At 43.4% G+C, this 20,130-nt stretch overlaps 1 protein-coding gene across 2 annotated transcripts in view; it reads right to left on the reverse strand.

Annotated features, from left to right (window-relative positions):
* Positions 1–20,130, reverse strand: part of LOC141258753 (L-gulonolactone oxidase-like) — a 421,305-nt gene that overhangs the window by 354,800 nt on the left and 46,375 nt on the right. Inside the window, exon 1 of one of the 2 annotated variants that reach the window (XM_073673835.1) lies at positions 13,562–14,314. The exons of the other annotated variant lie outside the window; for it this stretch is intronic. Coding sequence (XP_073529936.1) covers positions 13,562–13,564 — 3 coding nt within the window. The 5' untranslated portion in view covers positions 13,565–14,314. Of the gene's footprint in view, positions 1–13,561; positions 14,315–20,130 lie in introns of those variants that run through there. 2 annotated transcript variants of the gene reach the window in all.

A 20,130-nucleotide genomic window follows, 5' to 3' on the forward strand; every position in this document is an offset into this window, starting at 1 on the left:
CCTATGGTAAAATCAATGGCTGATTGAGTATATATATATACCGTATATCTGCCGCTCGAGATAAGTGATGGGGGCGATGTCCGACCTTTCCACAAGAGAAATAATTCACTGGTTCATTCTAGTCATAAACCCAGAGTATGACGGCAAACGTGGCCGGGCTCGTATATTAATCTAGTCTTATACCAGGTGCCGTCCGGAGAAGAGCTGCGGCCATCGATTGTGATCCATTATACGCTGCGCTCCACAGACCTCAAGAGCAAGGCACTCATTAATAGACAAAGGTGACGAATACACTGCAGTGCATAAGTATTCAACCCCCCTGAAGTCAACAGATTTTTCTAAATTACAAATGAGCAGTGGCGAATTCTGGGAGGGGGGCACAGGGGCGGGTTCATGGGGTACTAAAGCCTAAAAGTGTGCAAATGAGTCTTCGAAGGAAACACCACCTCTTCTTAGAGCAACACAGTGGGTGACCACCGCATAGGCAGAGCACAGCAACTGAGATGGGGTTGTCATTGGCTGCTGCGCTCTGCATAGGCAGTGTGCACCACGATATGCAATGCAGAGCAGCTGAGCGCCTGATCAATCAAATAACCCTTAGTGCACTGACCAAGACACAATGCAGGGAGCCCCTCACACACAACAGATAGCTGACAGCCTAGCGATGGTGCGACTGGTGGTTCGGCTGTCATCTCTCTCTTGACTCCTCCATACACAGGGGCGCTCAGTTTTTTTGTGTTTCCAGCACGTCTTCATGAAGCCCCATTGTATAAGTCTCTTATTTTGTGGTTCCAGCACTGCTACATAAAGCTCTTTTGCAAACTCAGCTCTACTACACCAATTCTTTTTCGCAGAGCCAACTTTACTACATCCCTGTGCCAGCTCTGCTGTACCGAGCCTCAGTAGCAAACTCGGAAACTCGTCTCTACTACACCAGCTCCTCTCCACTCAACTTTGTTACATTGCTCTGCTACGCCAGTTCAACTCAGCTACATCCAAGTTCCAGTTCTTGTTTTTCCAGCTCAGCCACTATTGTTCTCACTAGATTTCCCTGCTGCACCAGCGTCACCGGTCCGTGCTGCATTACAGCTACTCATCCAGACCAAGGGCTTCCAGGATCCACCGCATCAGGTGGGATGTAAGATCAAGCCAAAAGAGTGGAGTAACATATGACGTAGGGTGCACTATTTCTCCTTGAGAGGTCTGGCTTAGGGAGACTTATACCCCAAATAATGCTCCCTGAGAAAAAAATGTGTGAGATGATGGGAAATACGTCGCGCCATAACAATCTGTTTACAGCTGCTGCTATGTCTCCATACTAATGTATATGACAGTGTACTGCTTGGACATTGAGAACATTGTTGCCTGCAGTACTAACTACCAGCCACAAGATGCCACTGGTTCCCCTGTAACTCCTCTATGACTGTTGCTGGAACTTGTGTACAGGGCATATACAGATACTCAGTTCAATGACGAGACCTAAAAACACCTCCTCTGCTGGCAGAGACTTTTGACATGGTAAACTAACTCTGTTCTGCTGGTTTGAGCTGCATTTTGACAGGGACTTAGTCAGGAGGAAGTGCCTGACAGGAAGCGGGTGAGCGGCCATCTTGGTAGAGGAGAGTCAGACTCACAAGAGAGAGGACGTGTGGATCTTCATCTAGTGCCGTACTTGGGGGCCGTGTGACCTGGTGAGATGGAAACCACTCCAGTAACCGAGGACATCGTCTCCATCCAGTTATCCCAAAAAGGGAGAAGTTTGTCTCAGAGACGTTTAGGCTATGTTCACACATCATGGTTTTTTCAGCGGTTTTTGATGTAGTTTTTTCTGCAAATTTTCAGCAAAGTCTATGAGAAACCAGAATTCTCTGTTCACACATGATGGTTTTTTTTTGTTCAGGATTTTGTGCCTTGCATGTTTTTTTGGAAAATAGAGCGTGTCACTTCTTTCAGCGTTTTATTCACCCACAGGAAGTAATGGGTGGTGAAAACAACGCATCAAAATTTGTGATTTTGATGCCAAAATAAAATGGGGTTCTTTTTTTCACAGAACTTTATGTACATGCATAAAAAGAGACAGAAGGACAGTGGAAAAAAAACGCAGCAAAAAAGCACCAAAACTGCAAGAAAAACCCTGAACAAAATGCCCTTGAAGATCAGTTTTTGCTGCAGAAAATTGACGCCAAAAAAACCCATGATGTGTGAACATAGCCTTATAGTTAACAGCTGAGACGAAAGACCCTGGAGACGTTATTTGAGACGCATCTGGATGGCTCTTCCGCAAGTAGGCGATGGTATCCCCCCTCATCGGTTGGGCGCTACTTTTCTCTGTCGGCCGGACATACGTTATTTTGCATCACTACAGTGATCCAATCCAGGTCGTTAGGTCCTGAGCTCAGGCCCCACCACAGTGATCACGGTGGGAGTGTTGGCCAGTGTGGACGCAAACATAGTTAGTTTGGCGCCAGACTTAGTCAGGCAGTTATAGGCACTGGATTGTGTCAGGGCCCATCAGACCCAGCTCTCGGGGCTAACCATACATGAAAGGACCACAGCTATTGAAAAGTGTACACAACGCCATATCGAATATTTCTTTGGTGAATTACCTAATTTGGTGGATTCTTTGATGGGAGAAAAGGAAAGAAACTTTTCGGCTACTGTGCTAGGCGGAGGAGCTGTTAGGCCACGGCCCCACTATCAGTATTTGGTCAGTATTCGGTCAGTATTTTTTCTCAGGAGTGGGAGCCAAAACCAAGTGAGGAACAATCAGAGAAAAGGTCTAATAGACACAAGCACAGTGGTCTTGGTCAGTGTTGACTGGGTGTATGTGAATCAATTTGGGATCTTTCTCTCATTGGAAAAGCGTTTATCCAAGTTTGTTAGTAAAAAATTTCTTCTGGCAAGCTTAATGTGTGACTCTTTTCCTACTACACGGTTTCACTGTATCCTGGGGAGCCCACCTCGGTGCATGGTCCATAAATGCATGGAGGTTAGTTCTTGGCCAAGAAGAGTGAAAGAGGACATCTACAACGGGCAGCACTTGATAGCCAGCTTTCCTCTTACTGGGACTCTTATCTACGATACATGATGAGACTACACTGAGATCATTTATAGTCTGTAGCCAAGAAAATACATATCTCTCCATAGGAGAACATCTCAGGTATCAGTGTACAATGCAAGGAACATCTCAGGTACTAGTATACAATGCAAGGAACATCTCAGGTACCAGTGTACAATGCAAGGAACATCTCAGGTACCAGAGTACAATGCAAAGAACATCTCAGGTACTAGTATACAATGCAAGGAACATCTCAGGTACCAGTGTACAATGCAAGGAACATCTCAGGTACCAGTGTACAATGCAAGGAACATTTCAGGTACCAGTGTACAATGCAAGGAACATCTCAGGTACCAGCATACAATGCAAGGAACATCTCAGGTACCAGTGTACAATGCAAGGAACATCTCAGGTACCAGCATACAATGCAAGGAACATCTCAGGTACCAGTATACAATGCAAGGAATATCTCAGGTACCAGCATACAATGCAAGGAACATCTCAGGTACCAGCATACAATGCAAGGAACATCTCAGGTACCAGGGTACAATGCAAGGAACATCTCAGGTACCAGTATACAATGCAAGGAACATCTCAGGTACCAGTGTACAATGCAAGGAACATCTCAGGTACCAGTGTACAATGCAAGGAACATCTCAGGTACCAGGGTACAATGCAAGGAACATCTCAGGTACCAGTGTACAATGCAAGGAACATCTCAGGTACCAGTGTACAATGCAAGGAACATCTCAGGTACCAGTGTACAATGCAAGGAACATCTCAGGTACCAGGGTACAATGCAAGGAACATCTCAGGTACCAGGGTACAATGCAAGGAACATCTCAGGTACCAGGGTACAATGCAAGGAACATCTCAGGTACTAGTGTACAATGCAAGGAACATCTCAGGTACCAGTGTACAATGCAAGGAACATCTCAGGTACCAGTGTACAATGCAAGGAACATCTCAGGTACCAGGGTACAATGCAAGGAACATCTCAGGTACTAGTGTACAATGCAAGGAACATCTCAGGTACCAGTATACAATGCAAGGAACATCTCAGGTACCAGGGTACAATGCAAGGAACATCTCAGGTACCAGTGTACAATGCAAGGAACATCTCAGGTACCAGTATACAATGCAAGGAACATCTCAGGTACCAGTGTACAATGCAAGGAACATCTCAGGTACCAGTGTACAATGCAAGGAACATCTCAGGTACTAGTGTACAATGCAAGGAACATCTCAGGTACCAGTATACAATGCAAGGAACATCTCAGGTACGAGGATACAATGCAAGGAACATCTCAGGTACCAGTATACAATGCAAGGAATATCTCAGGTACCAGTATACAATGCAAGGAACATCTCAGGTACCAGTATACAATGCAGGGAACATCTCAGGTACCAGTATACAATGCAAGGAACATCTCAAGCACAGGTGTATCTCACTAAACTAGAATATCATCAAAAAGTTAATTTATTTCAGTTCTTCAATACAAAAAGTGAAACTCCTATATTATATAGAGTCATTACACACAGAGTGATCTATTATATAGAGTCATTACACACAGAGGGATCTATTATATAGAGTCATTACACAGAGGGATCTATTATATAGAGTCATTACACACAGAGTGATCTATTATATAGAGTCATTACACACAGAGTGATCTATTATATAGAGTCATTACACACAGAGGGATCTATTATATAGAGTCATTACACACAGAGGGATCTATTATATAGAGTCATTACACACAGAGGGATCTATTATATAGTGTCATTACACACAGGGATCTATTATATAGAGTCATTACACACAGAGGGATCTATTATATAGAGTCATTACACACAGAGGGATCTATTATATAGAGTCATTACACACAGAGGGATCTATTATATAGAGTCATTACACACAGAGGGATCTATTATATAGAGTCATTACACGCAGAGGGATCTATTATATAGAGTCATCACACGCAGAGGGATCTATTATATAGAGTCATTACACACAGAGGGATCTATTATATAGAGCCATTACACACAGAGGGATCTATTATATAGAGACATTACACACAGAGGGATCTATTATATAGAGACATTACACACAGAGGGATCTATTATATAGAGTCATTACACACAGAGGGATCTATTATATAGAATCATTACACACAGAGGGATCTATTATATAGAGTCATCACACACAGAGGGATCTATTACATAGAGTCATTACACACAGGGATCTATTATATAGAGTCATTGCACACAGAGGGATCTATTATATAGAGACATTACACACAGAGGGATCTATTATATAGAGACATTACACGCAGAGGGATCTATTATATAGAGTCATTACACGCAGAGGGATCTATTATATAGAGTCATTACACGCAGAGGGATCTATTATATAGAGTCATTACACGCAGAGGGATCTATTATATAGAGTCATTACACGCAGAGTGATCTATTATATAGAGTCATTACACGCAGAGGGATCTATTATATAGAGTCATTACACGCAGAGGGATCTATTATATAGAGTCATTACACACAGAGGGATCTATTATATAGAGTCATTACACACAGAGGGATCTATTATATAGAGTCATTACACGCAGAGTGATCTATTATATAGAGTCATTACACGCAGAGGGATCTATTATATAGAGTCATTACACGCAGAGGGATCTATTATATAGAGTCATTACACGCAGAGGGATCTATTATATAGAGTCATTACACACAGAGGGATCTATTATATAGAGTCATTACACACAGAGGGATCTATTATATAGAGTCATTACACGCAGAGGGATCTATTATATAGAGTCATTACACGCAGAGGGATCTATTATATAGAGTCATTACACGCAGAGGGATCTATTATATAGAGTCATTACACGCAGAGGGATCTATTATATAGTCATTACACGCAGAGGGATCTATTATATAGAGTCATTACACGCAGAGGGATCTATTATATAGAGTCATTACACGCAGAGGGATCTATTATATAGAGTCATTACACGCAGAGGGATCTATTATATAGAGTCATTACACACAGAGTGATCTATTATATAGAGTCATTACACGCAGAGGGATCTATTATATAGAGTCATTACACGCAGAGGGATCTATTATATAGAGTCATTACATGCAGAGGGATCTATTATATAGAGTCATTATACAAAGAGGGATCTATTATATAGAGTCATTACACACAGAGGGATCTATTATATAGGGTCATTACACACAGAGGGATCTATTATATAGAGTCATTACACACAGAGCGATCTATTATATAGAGTCATTACACACATAGGGATCTATTATATAGAGTCATTACACACAGAGGGATCTATTATATAGAGTCATTACACAGAGGGATCTATTATATAGAGTCATTACACACAGAGGGATCTATTATATAGAGTCATTACATGCAGAGGGATCTATTATATAGAGTCATTACACACAGAGTGATCTATTATATAGAGTCATTACACACAGAGGGATCTATTATATAGAGTCATTACACACAGAGTGATCTATTATATAGAGTCATTACACACAGAGGGATCTATTATATAGAGTCATTACACACAGAGGGATCTATTATATAGAGTCATTACACACAGAGGGATCTATTATATAGTGTCATTACACACAGGGATCTATTATATAGAGTCATTACACACAGAGGGATCTATTATATAGAGTCATTACACACAGAGGGATCTATTATATAGAGTCATTACACACAGAGGGATCTATTATATAGAGTCATTACACACAGAGGGATCTATTATATAGAGTCATTACACGCAGAGGGATCTATTATATAGAGTCATTACACGCAGAGGGATCTATTATATAGAGACATTACACGCAGAGGGATCTATTATATAGAGTCATCACACGCAGAGGGATCTATTATATAGAGTCATTACACACAGAGGGATCTATTATATAGAGTCATTACACACAGAGGGATCTATTATATAGAGACATTACACACAGAGGGATCTATTATATAGAGACATTACACACAGAGGGATCTATTATATAGAGTCATTACACACAGAGGGATCTATTATATAGAATCATTACACACAGAGGGATCTATTATATAGAGTCATCACACACAGAGGGATCTATTATATAGAGTCATTACACACAGGGATCTATTATATAGAGTCATTGCACACAGAGGGATCTATTATATAGAGACATTACACACAGAGGGATCTATTATATAGAGACATTACACGCAGAGGGATCTATTATATAGAGTCATTACACGCAGAGGGATCTATTATATAGAGTCATTACACGCAGAGGGATCTATTATATAGAGTCATTACACGCAGAGGGATCTATTATATAGAGTCATTACACACAGAGTGATCTATTATATAGAGTCATTACACGCAGAGGGATCTATTATATAGAGTCATTACACGCAGAGGGATCTATTATATAGAGTCATTACACACAGAGGGATCTATTATATAGAGTCATTACACACAGAGGGATCTATTATATAGAGTCATTACACGCAGAGTGATCTATTATATAGAGTCATTACACGCAGAGGGATCTATTATATAGAGTCATTACACGCAGAGGGATCTATTATATAGAGTCATTACACACAGAGGGATCTATTATATAGAGTCATTACACACAGAGGGATCTATTATATAGAGTCATTACACACAGAGGGATCTATTATATAGAGTCATTACACGCAGAGGGATCTATTATATAGAGTCATTACACGCAGAGGGATCTATTATATAGAGTCATTACACACAGAGGGATCTATTATATAGAGTCATTACACGCAGAGGGATCTATTATATAGTCATTACACGCAGAGGGATCTATTATATAGAGTCATTACACGCAGAGGGATCTATTATATAGAGTCATTACACGCAGAGGGATCTATTATATAGAGTCATTACACGCAGAGGGATCTATTATATAGAGTCATTACACACAGAGTGATCTATTATATAGAGTCATTACACGCAGAGGGATCTATTATATAGAGTCATTACACGCAGAGGGATCTATTATATAGAGTCATTACATGCAGAGGGATCTATTATATAGAGTCATTACACGCAGAGGGATCTATTATATAGAGTCATTACATGCAGAGGGATCTATTATATAGAGTCATTATACACAGGGGGATCTATTATATAGAGTCATTACACACAGAGGGATCTATTATATAGGGTCATTACACACAGAGGGATCTATTATATAGAGTCATTACACACAGAGCGATCTATTATATAGAGTCATTACACACATAGGGATCTATTATATAGAGTCATTACACACAGAGGGATCTATTATATAGAGTCATTACACAGAGGGATCTATTATATAGAGTCATTACACACAGAGGGATCTATTATATAGAGTCATTACATGCAGAGGGATCTATTATATAGAGTCATTACACACAGAGTGATCTATTATATAGAGTCATTACACACAGAGGGATCTATTATATAGAGTCATTACACACAGAGTGATCTATTATATAGAGTCATTACACACAGAGGGATCTATTATATAGAGTCATTACACACAGAGTGATCTATTATATAGAGTCATTACACACAGAGGGATCTATTATATAGAGTCATTACACACAGAGTGATCTATTATATAGAGTCATTACACACACTGGGATCTATTATATAGAGTCATTATACACAGAGGGATCTATTATATAGAGTCATTACACACAGAGGGATCTATTATATAGAGTCATTACACAGAGGGATCTATTATATAGAGTCATTACACACAGAGGGATCTATTATATAGAGTCATTACACGCAGAGGGATCTATTATATAGAGTCATTACACGCAGAGGGATCTATTATATAGAGACATTACACGCAGAGGGATCTATTATATAGAGTCATCACACGCAGAGGGATCTATTATATAGAGTCATTACACACAGAGGGATCTATTATATAGAGTCATTACACACAGAGGGATCTATTATATAGAGACATTACACACAGAGGGATCTATTATATAGAGACATTACACACAGAGGGATCTATTATATAGAGTCATTACACACAGAGGGATCTATTATATAGAGTCATTACACGCAGAGGGATCTATTATATAGAGTCATTACACACAGAGGGATCTATTATATAGAGTCATTACACACAGAGGGATCTATTATATAGAGTCATTACACGCAGAGTGATCTATTATATAGAGTCATTACACGCAGAGGGATCTATTATATAGAGTCATTACACGCAGAGGGATCTATTATATAGAGTCATTACACGCAGAGGGATCTATTATATAGAGTCATTACACGCAGAGGGATCTATTATATAGAGTCATTACACACAGAGGGATCTATTATATAGAGTCATTACACGCAGAGGGATCTATTATATAGAGTCATTACACGCAGAGGGATCTATTATATAGAGTCATTACACACAGAGGGATCTATTATATAGAGTCATTACACGCAGAGGGATCTATTATATAGTCATTACACGCAGAGGGATCTATTATATAGAGTCATTACACGCAGAGGGATCTATTATATAGAGTCATTACACGCAGAGGGATCTATTATATAGAGTCATTACACGCAGAGGGATCTATTATATAGAGTCATTACACACAGAGTAATCTATTATATAGAGTCATTACACGCAGAGGGATCTATTATATAGAGTCATTACACGCAGAGGGATCTATTATATAGAGTCATTACACGCAGAGCGATCTATTATATAGAGTCATTACACGCAGAGGGATCTATTATATAGAGTCATTACATGCAGAGGGATCTATTATATAGAGTCATTATACACAGAGGGATCTATTATATAGGGTCATTACACACAGAGGGATCTATTATATAGAGTCATTACACACAGAGCGATCTATTATATAGAGTCATTACACACATAGGGATCTATTATATAGAGTCATTACACACAGAGGGATCTATTATATAGAGTCATTACACAGAGGGATCTATTATATAGAGTCATTACACACAGAGGGATCTATTATATAGAGTCATTACATGCAGAGGGATCTATTATATAGAGTCATTACACACAGAGTGATCTATTATATAGAGTCATTACACACAGAGGGATCTATTATATAGAGTCATTACACACAGAGTGATCTATTATATAGAGTCATTACACACACTGGGATCTATTATATAGAGTCATTACACACAGAGGGATCTATTATATAGAATCATTACACACAGAGTGATCTATTATATAGAGTCATTACACACAGAGGGATCTATTATATAGAGTCATTACACACAGAGGGATCTATTATATAGAGTCATTACACACAGAGGGATCTATTATATAGAGTCATTACACACAGAGGGATCTATTATATAGAGTCATTACACACAGAGCGATCTATTATATAGAGTCATCACACACAGAGGGATCTATTATATAGAGTCATTACACGCAGAGGGATCTATTATATAGAGTCATTACACACAGAGTGATCTATTTCACGTGTTTATTTCGGTTAATGTTGATGATTATGGCTTACAGCCAATGAAAACACAAAAGTCATTATCTCAGTAAATTAGAATACTTCATAACAACAGCTTGAAAAATGTTTTTAACCCTCCGTCACATACAATAGGCCTGACAGGCACATCTCTTTTATTTGGCGGGAGTTTTGAAATGTTTGTATTTCAGAGTTATTAGTTTTATGTTAAGTAAATGTTTTTTTTTTGCACCTGATTATGTGTAGTCTCTTTTATTACATCCCTATGAAGGTCACTGATCACTTTTAGAGCACTGAAATTGCAAACATTAGATATTATAGGTATTTTTCTAGCCTGCGCCTGACAGTCACATTGTATGTGAACTCGTTAGAACCGATATTGTATGTGACGGAGGGTTAAAATCTGAAATGTCCTACTGAAATGTCGGTTCAGTAAATGCCTCAATACTTGGTCGGGCTCCTTTTGCATCAATTACTGCATCAATGCGGCAATGTGGCTTGGAGGGATCAGCCTGTGGCTGCTGAGGGGTTATGGAAGCCCAGGTGGCTTTGATAGCCGCCTTCAGCTCAGCTGCATTGTTGGGTCTGGGGTCTCATCTTCCTCTTGACAATACCCCATAGATTCTCTATAATAGATTCTCTATGGGATTAAGGTCAGGCGAGTTTGCTGCCAATCAAGCACAGTGATACTGTTGTGTGTAAACCAGGTATTGGTACTTTTGGCCGTGTGGACAGGGGCCAAGTCCTGCTGGAGAATGACATTTCCATCTCCAAAAAGCTTGTCGGCAGAGGGAAGCATGAAGTGCTGTAAAATGTCCTGGTAGACGGCTGTGGTGACTTTGGTCTTGATAAAACACAGTGGACCTACACCAGCAGATGACATGGCCCCCCAAACCATCACTGATTGTGGAGACTTCACACTAGACCACCAGCAGCTTGGATTGTGGCCTCTCCACTCTTCCTCCAGACTCTGGGACCTTGTGGAGTGTGTCAGTGACTGCCTTCTGGACATCTGTCAAGTCAGCAGTCTTCCCCATGATTGTGGAGCCTACTGAAACAGACTAAGGTACCTTGATTTCCAAATGAAATGCAAAATTTACTTTCATCTGAAAACACCTTGGAGCACTGAGAACAGTCCAGGTCTTTTTCTCATTGGCCCAGGTAAGACGCTTCTGCCGTTGTCTATTGGTCATGAGTGGCTTGATACAAGGAATGTGACACTTGTAGCCCATGTCCTGGATACGTCTGTGTGTGGCGGCTCTTGAAGCAATGACTCCAGCAGCAGTCCACTCCTTGTGAATCTCTCCCAAATGTTTGAATGGTCTTTTCTTAACAATCCTTTCCAGGCTGCGGTTATCCCGGTTGCTTGTGCTCCTTTTTCTACCACACTATTTCCTTCCACTCAACTTTCCATTAATATGCTCGGATACAGCACTCTGTGAACAGCCGGCTTCTTTAGCAATGACATTTTGTGCCTAACCCTCCTTGTGGAGTGTGTCAGTGACTGCCTTCTGGACATCTGTCAACTCAGCAGTCTTCCCCATGATTGTGGAGCCTACTGAAACAGACTAAGGGACCTTTTTAAACGCTTCGGAAGCCTTTGCAGGTGTTTTTTGTTAATTATTCTAATTTACTGAGATAATGACTTTTGTGTTTTCATTGGCTGTAAGCCATAATCATCAACATTAACAGAAATAAATACTTGAAATAGATCACTCAGTGTAATGACTTTTTGTATTGAATAACTGAAATAAATTAACTTTTTGATGATATTCTAATTTGGTGAGATGCACCTGTACCAGTATACAATACAAGGAACATCTCAGGTACCAGTATACAATGCAAGGGCCTTCTCTGGAACCATTATGCATTGCACATGCCCAATATACAATACACCAAGAAATGCTGGGAAAACTTTTAACTTTTTCTAAAACTTTTTAATTAGCTGTTAATTTTCTGCCCAGACTGAGGTGTCCACTGGTTTGCACCACAGACGTTCAGGAGAGAGGATAGGACTACATACTGACTTTTAGCTTTGCCCCAGTTGCAGTAAAATTGTATAACCTTAGTGATTCCTCTTAGGGCAAAATTGGAACTTGGGACTCAGTTGACATTTTTACAACTTTTGCGCAACTTTTTCCTTTATAGAGAAAACTAGAGGTCAAGTGACCTAAAGAACCAAAGTCAGAGGTCAGCTGTAGTTGTCCCACCTCGTCTTAAAGAACATGACCCCCTCTTACTCAATATTAAACCTATAGCGGTGCACAAATAGTCACACCTGAACCTTGATCGGTCCGATAAGAAGACACCAGTGTAATTAATGTCTCCCGGTCTGTCAGGAGCCTGTTACAGATTTTGCTTAGAGTCCAGCACTGCTTTAAGTGTAGTCAGAAAGGGAGGTGACAAGGTCTTCAAACACATTCCTTGACCTAATTTCCAATGTTCCAACATGGATGCCACAAGGAGGAAAGACTAGCATAGCATGGGGAAGCTCTGCCTTGAAGTCATTCGGAGCAACAGATCTGTCCAAAATTACTTTTCTGCAAATTTCATGGACTCCAAAATACAAATGTCGCAAAATGATAGCAAAACCCTCAATAGGTAGCAATCGACATCACAACCACTGAGTGGTCACCTATAGGCACATACAACATAAACATCTCCCGACAAAGTCTCACAATAAAACTGGTCATCTTGGGAAATGTCGAGCCAAGACGAAAGGTAAGGAAGGACATATCTGTAGGGGAAACCTCCAATAAAGAGCATTTAGAGGTTTCTCAAACTTGGAGGTTTCTCTGTTGAGATTGAAACACTTTTTCTCAGGATTCTTAGAGGTCTCTGCAGTTGGACGACCACCTGTCAGTCTTATAGAAAGTCTTCTTCTGGAAAAGCCTCTCTAATACCTGTTTCCTCTTGGCACTTACCATTTTTTACCCTTAGGTCCTTCCGATGATCTGTTTTGGTTCTTCTGACTGGTGTGGGGATGGTCCGGTTATGGAAAGAGAACAAGTCCTTCTCCTCCTGGTATTTTATCAGGTTGCATGAGGCTGTTGACTAAGCAGATGTTTCGTAACACTTCACGGAGCCCGAGTTACAGATTCATGTTGCATATGATGAGCGGGATAATGTATAACAGTCTGGAAGCTACTGGCCCATATCTGCAGGGATTCCCTGGACTGGCTCCATCTTTCATCAAAATGGCTTTTTAATGATAGCGGCTTCTAAGATAAATATTCTGACTCTCGCTCCGAGAGGGTAAAATATTGTGTAGTGTCAGGATGTCTGATCAGATGTTGTGACTCTCCTTATATTATCCGAAGCTGAGGCTCGGAGTCCTCAGGAGCGGGGCTCTGCCTTATTAAATGTAAAATAAAAGGACCATTTGTCCTAAGACATATATTGGTTTCTGTACAGAAGCTAATAATGTTTGTTTTCTTGTATCGTTGACAGTCATCACTACAGAGGGATTTGGAGAAGTTGGAGGTTTGGTCAGAGATGAGGCAACTTATGCATCAACATTGTTAGGCTCACTAGTAGTGTTGAGCGATACCTTCCGATATCGGGAAATATCGTATCGGATTGGATCGGACCGATACCGAAAAAGTATCGGATATCGCCGATTCCGATACCGGAAACCAATGCAAGTCAATGGGACAGAAATATCGGAATGAAAATAAACCCTTTCTTTCCTTGTAGGTTAATTCTACATGAAGGAAAACAACTAAGAATAATGTAGAATGTATTGGGGGAGGTGGGGGAGACAATAAAGGCATAGAGGTTTAGCCCAATCAAATGGAATAGCAGGAATTACTATTTTTTTAAGATGTTCTGAGTTACGGAAATATTAACTATGTTAAGTATTTTTATATTTTGTCAGATATTTATGTTTCACTACTTCCATGCTCTTCACCTTCTTTTTTACTTCTCCCACACTTTCTCCTTCATCATCCTCAGCATCTTTTTCATCCACTTCTTCTTCACCTTCTTCGTCTTCACCTTCTTCGTATTATTCTTTTTTTTACATTCTTCATATTCTACTTCTTCATCTTCTTCATATTCTTCTTCTTCATCATATTCTTATTTGTGGCAGGCATTCCTGTAGTTGTTATCTATAAAAGGTTGGACATTACACCTTTCGTTCTGCCCGTCACAAAAGATTCACAACAGGATTTGTCCGCGTTCAGTTTGGCCTGCAGCAGCAGGTCTTTTCCAGGGGCACCACGAGGAGGAACGGACTCACCCCCATACACTGCTTAGTCATCTTCTGCTTATAATTTAGATATTATCTTTTGCTCTGAATTTTAATCTTATGCTTAATGTTCTTCCGCTTTTTGTTCTGCAGCTTCTTGTATTTCTGCTTCTTGGTTTTCTGTCTCTTGTTCTTCTGTATCTTGGTACTTGTCTTCTCTTCTTTGTCCTCTTGGTCAACTTCTTCAGGGTCATCTTCTTGGTCTTCTTCAGGGTGGTCTTCAGGGTGGTCGTCTTCCGGGTCCTCGTCTTCGGGGTCCTCGTCTTCTTCGGGTTGGTCTTCTGGGTCCTCGTCTTCGGGGTCCTCGTCTTCTTCGGGGTGGTCTTCAGGGTCCTCGTCTTCTTCGGCGTGGTCTTCAGGGTCCTCGTCTTCTTCGGGGTGGTCTTCAGGGTCCTCGTCTTCAGGGTCCTCGTCTTCTTCGGGGTGGTCTTCAGGGTCCTCGTCTTCAGGGTCGTCGTCTTCGGGGTCCTCGTCTTCTTCGGGTTGGTCTTCAGGGTCCTCGTCTTCAGGGTCCTCGTCAGGGAGATCCAGAGTGATTACCAAGAACCATTTCAAAAAGCTTGAACTTGGAAATGTAGCAGAAAGTACAAGAAGGCTGAGGAACTACCGAGGACCAGCTGACGGTACTGGAACCCGGATGGGTAGCAGAAGGTACAAGAGCCAATGGAACTACCGAGGACCAGCTGATGTTACTGGAACTCGGTTACTAAGCAGGAGGTACCTGTGCCAGAAAGCACTACCAAGGACCAGCAGACGTTGGTGGAACTTGGATACCGAGAAGGAGGCACCTAATCCAAAGGCACTGCCGAGAACCAGCTGACGGTACTGGAACCCGGATGGGTAGTAGAAGGTACAAGAGCAAATGGAACTACGGAGGACCAGCTGACGGTACTGGAACCCGGATGGGTAGCAGAAGGTACAAGAGCCAATGGAACTACCGAGGACCAGCTGATGTTACTGGAACTCGGTTACTAAGCAGGAGGTACCTGTGCCAGAAAGCACTACCAAGGACCAGCAGACGTTGGTGGAACTTGGATACCGAGAAGGAGGCACCTAATCCAAAGGCACTGCCGAGAACCAGCTGACGGTATTGGAACCCGGATGGGTAGCAGAAGGTACCCATGTAAAAAAAAGTTCAAGTCCGCGAGCCGGCCGCAGTTACCAAAACCCACAGTCCTACAGGGGGTGCTTGTCCTATTGGCACTATGGAACCAGCCTTCATTGCCAGATCCCGCAGCCCACATAGGAGTCACCTAAACTGCAGGCACCATAGAGTCGGCTAACCCGACCGCAACACGACAGGACAACGCATTGGAGGCAAAGTGACGTTGACACTACCCGGAAACAGCTGGCGTGCTGGAACCAGGCTGGGCAGGAGGGAGTACCCATGCCAAAGACACTGCCGAGAACCAGCTGACGGTACTGGAACCCGGATGGGTAGCAGAAGATACAAGAGCAAATGGAACTACCGAGGACCAGCTGACGGTACTGGAACCCGGATGGGTAGCAGAAGGTACAAGAGCCAATGGAACTACCGAGGACCAGCTGATGTTACTGGAACTCGGTTACTAAGCAGGAGGTACCTGTGCCAGAAAGCACTACCAAGGACCAGCAGACGTTGGTGGAACTTGGATACCGAGAAGGAGGCACCTAATCCAAAGGCACTGCCGAGAACCAGCTGACGGTACTGGAACCCGGATGGGTAGTAGAAGGTACAAGAGCAAATGGAACTACCGAGGACCAGCTGACGTTACTGGAACCCGGATGGGTAGCAGAAGGTACAAGAGCCAATGGAACTACCGAGGACCAGCTGATGTTACTGGAACTCGGTTACTAAGCAGGAGGTACCTGTGCCAGAAAGCACTACCAAGGACCAGCAGACGTTGGTGGAACTTGGATACCGAGAAGGAGGCACCTAATCCAAAGGCACTGCCGAGAACCAGCTGACGGTACTGGAACCCGGATGGGTAGCAGAAGGTACCCATGTAAAAAAAAGTTCAAGTCCGCGAGCCGGCTGCAGTTACCAAAACCCACAGTCCTACAGGGGGTGCTTGTCCTATTGGCACTATGGAACCAGCCTTCATTGCCAGATCCCGCAGCCCACATAGGAGTCACCTAAACTGCAGGCACCATAGAGTCGGCTAACCCGACCGCAACACGACAGGACAACGCATTGGAGGCAAAGTGACGTTGACACTACCCGGAAACAGCTGGCGTGCTGGAACCAGGCTGGGCAGGAGGGAGTACCCGTGCCAAAGACACTGCCGAGAACCAGCTGACGGTACTGGAACCCGGATGGGTAGCAGAAGATACAAGAGCAAATGGAACTACCGAGGACCAGCTGACGGTACTGGAACCCGGATGGGTAGCAGAAGGTACAAGAGCCAATGGAACTACCGAGGACCAGCTGATGTTACTGGAACTCGGTTACTAAGCAGGAGGTACCTGTGCCAGAAAGCACTACCAAGGACCAGCAGACGTTGGTGGAACTTGGATACCGAGAAGGAGGCACCTAATCCAAAGGCACTGCCGAGAACCAGCTGACGGTACTGGAACCCGGATGGGTAGCAGAAGGTACCCATGTAAAAAAAAGTTCAAGTCCGCGAGCCGGCCGCAGTTACCAAAACCCACAGTCCTACAGGGTGTGCTTGTCCTATTGGCACTATGGAACCAGCCTTCATTGCCAGATCCCGCAGCCCACATAGGAGTCACCTAAACTGCAGGCACCATAGAGTCGGCTAACCCGACCGCAACACGACAGGACAACGCATTGGAGGCAAAGTGACGTTGACACTACCCGGAAACAGCTGGCGTGCTGGAACCAGGCTGGGCAGGAGGGAGTACCCGTGCCAAAGACACTGCCGAGAACCAGCTGGCTGTGCTGGAACCCAGGGTAAATAATAAAAACAGAGTGGAGTCAGAGGCCTAATTGGAGCAAGTTTTAAATAAGTAGCACAGTGAATGTGGACAGAGCAGGAGAAATTGCCGTGAACACAGCAGGGGAACAGCTGACGTTACTGAACCCCAATAACACCGCAGCAAGTGTTGACTGTGCAGACGGCACTTCTGAGCGCCAACTGGCGGTGCTGGAGCCCAGGGATAAGAATAAAAACAGAGGAGCCAGAGGTGTAATTGGAGCAACTTTAAAATCTGTAGTAGTGAGAATGTGGACAGAGCAGGAGAAATTGCCGTCCGCACAGCAGGGGGACAGCTGATGTTACTGAACCCCAATAACACGGCAGCAAGTGTTGACTGTGCAGACGGCACTTCCGAGCGCCAACTGGCGGTGTTGGAGCTCAGGGATTACAGTTCAGGTGGTACAAACATGAACAGAACAGGAGACCTGGATACTGTTGCCAACCAATTATTTATTCTGGAAGAGGACTGGCAAATTCATGAGAGATCCAGGCCTTGTTCATTTTGAGAAAAGTAAGCCGGTCAACATTATTGGAGGATAGTCGCATGCGACGGTCTGTTAGTACACCACCTGCGGCACTAAAGACGCGTTCCGATAATACACTAGCAGCAGGGCAAGCTAGCACCTCCAATGCATACTGACTAAGCTCTGGCCATGTATCCAGCTTACAGACCCAAAACTTGAAGGGAGAAGAGCCGTCTGGGAGTACACTAAGAGGGCAAGACATGTAGTCTGTCACCATCTGACGGAAACGTTGCCTCCTGCTGACTGGAGCCATCTGTGATGGTGTAGACATTTGTGGCGGCGGGGACACAAAACTTTGCCACATTTCGGCCATACTGGTCTTGCCTTGTGCTGAGGCGCTGCTTCTGCTCCCTCTTTGTGCAGAGCTTCCTCCACTGCCTCAACGCACTGAGCTGCTTTGTAAAGCACTAGCAGCACTGCTCTCGGTTGGAATGGAGAACATGATGGAATGCACCAGTGCGTCTTGGTACTCCCGCATTTTACGCTCCCGGTTCAACGGTGTTATGAGGCTTTGTAAGTTGTCCCGGTAGCGAGGATCTAGGAGGGTGGACACCCAATAATCAGCTGTGTTGAGAATGTGGGCGATGCGGCGGTCGTTTCTCAGGCACTGCAGCATGAAATCAACCATGTGCTGCAGACTGCCAACTGGCCAAGAAACGCTGTCCCCTGCTTGAGGCGTGATCTCTGCCTGCTCTGCATCACCCCACCCTCGCTCTAGATACTGACTACTAGAGCATTGTGTACCTCCCTCCTCTGGAAAGATGTCTTCCTCCTCCATTGACTCCTTCTCATCCTCCTCACAAAGTGTCCCCTGCCTAGGCCTTTGTGAGGAACCACGTTGCGCAGACTGTAGAGAAGCAGATGGCATTTGTGACTCCTCATCCTCCATCTCTTCCAAAACCACGTCCCTTAGTGCTTGCAGTGTTTTTTCAAGCAGGCAGATAAGGGGGATAGTCATGCTGACTAGTGCATCATCTGCACTCGCCATCCGCGTGGAATAATCGAAGGCACGCAAAACGTGGCAAATGTCCTTCATAGAGGCCCACTCAGTGGTGGTGAAGTGTGAACGGCGCGCACTGCGACTTGTTTGCGCCTGCTGCAGCTGGTACTCCATTACTGCTGCCTGCTGCTCACACAACCTCTCCAACATATGTAACGTTGAATTCCACCTGGTGGGTAGATCACATATGATGCGATGTTCCGGAAGACGTAATCGGCGCTGCAGAGCTGCAATGCGTGATCTTGCATTGCGGGAACGCCGCAAGTGAGCGCACTCTATGCGGACCTTGTGAAGCAGTGCATCAAGATCCGGATAGTCCCTCAAAAAACTCTGCACGACCAAGTTGAGCACATGTGCCAGACATGGGATGTGAGTGAGGTTGCCTAGGCCCAGAGCTGCCACCAGATTTCGGCCATTGTCACACACTACCATGCCTGGCTGGAGATTCGCTGGCACAAACCACACGTCACTCTGCTGCTTGATGGCATTCCAGAGCTCCTGCGCTGTGTGGCTTCGATTCCCCAAAGAAATTAATTTTAATACGGCCTGTTGACGTTTGGCCACGGCTGTGCTCATATCGGCCATCATAACAGGTAACCGTTCACGGGTCGATGTGGAGGTAGACCGTGACGGCTCCTGCAGCGCTGATTCAGAGGAACTGGAGTATGAGGAGGAGTCAATGTGTACAGACTGGATTCCTGCAATCCTTGGAGTTGGCAGAACACGTACAGCGCCACTCTCAAGATTTGTACCCGGCTCCACAACATTTACCCAATGGGCAGTGAGGGAAAGGTATCGTCCC

The sequence above is a fragment of the Phyllobates terribilis genome, unplaced genomic scaffold (assembly GCF_046119375.1).
Source record: "Phyllobates terribilis strain yellow unplaced genomic scaffold, ASM4611937v1 Scaffold_3__8_contigs__length_932513732, whole genome shotgun sequence".
NCBI lineage: Eukaryota > Metazoa > Chordata > Amphibia > Anura > Dendrobatidae > Phyllobates > Phyllobates terribilis.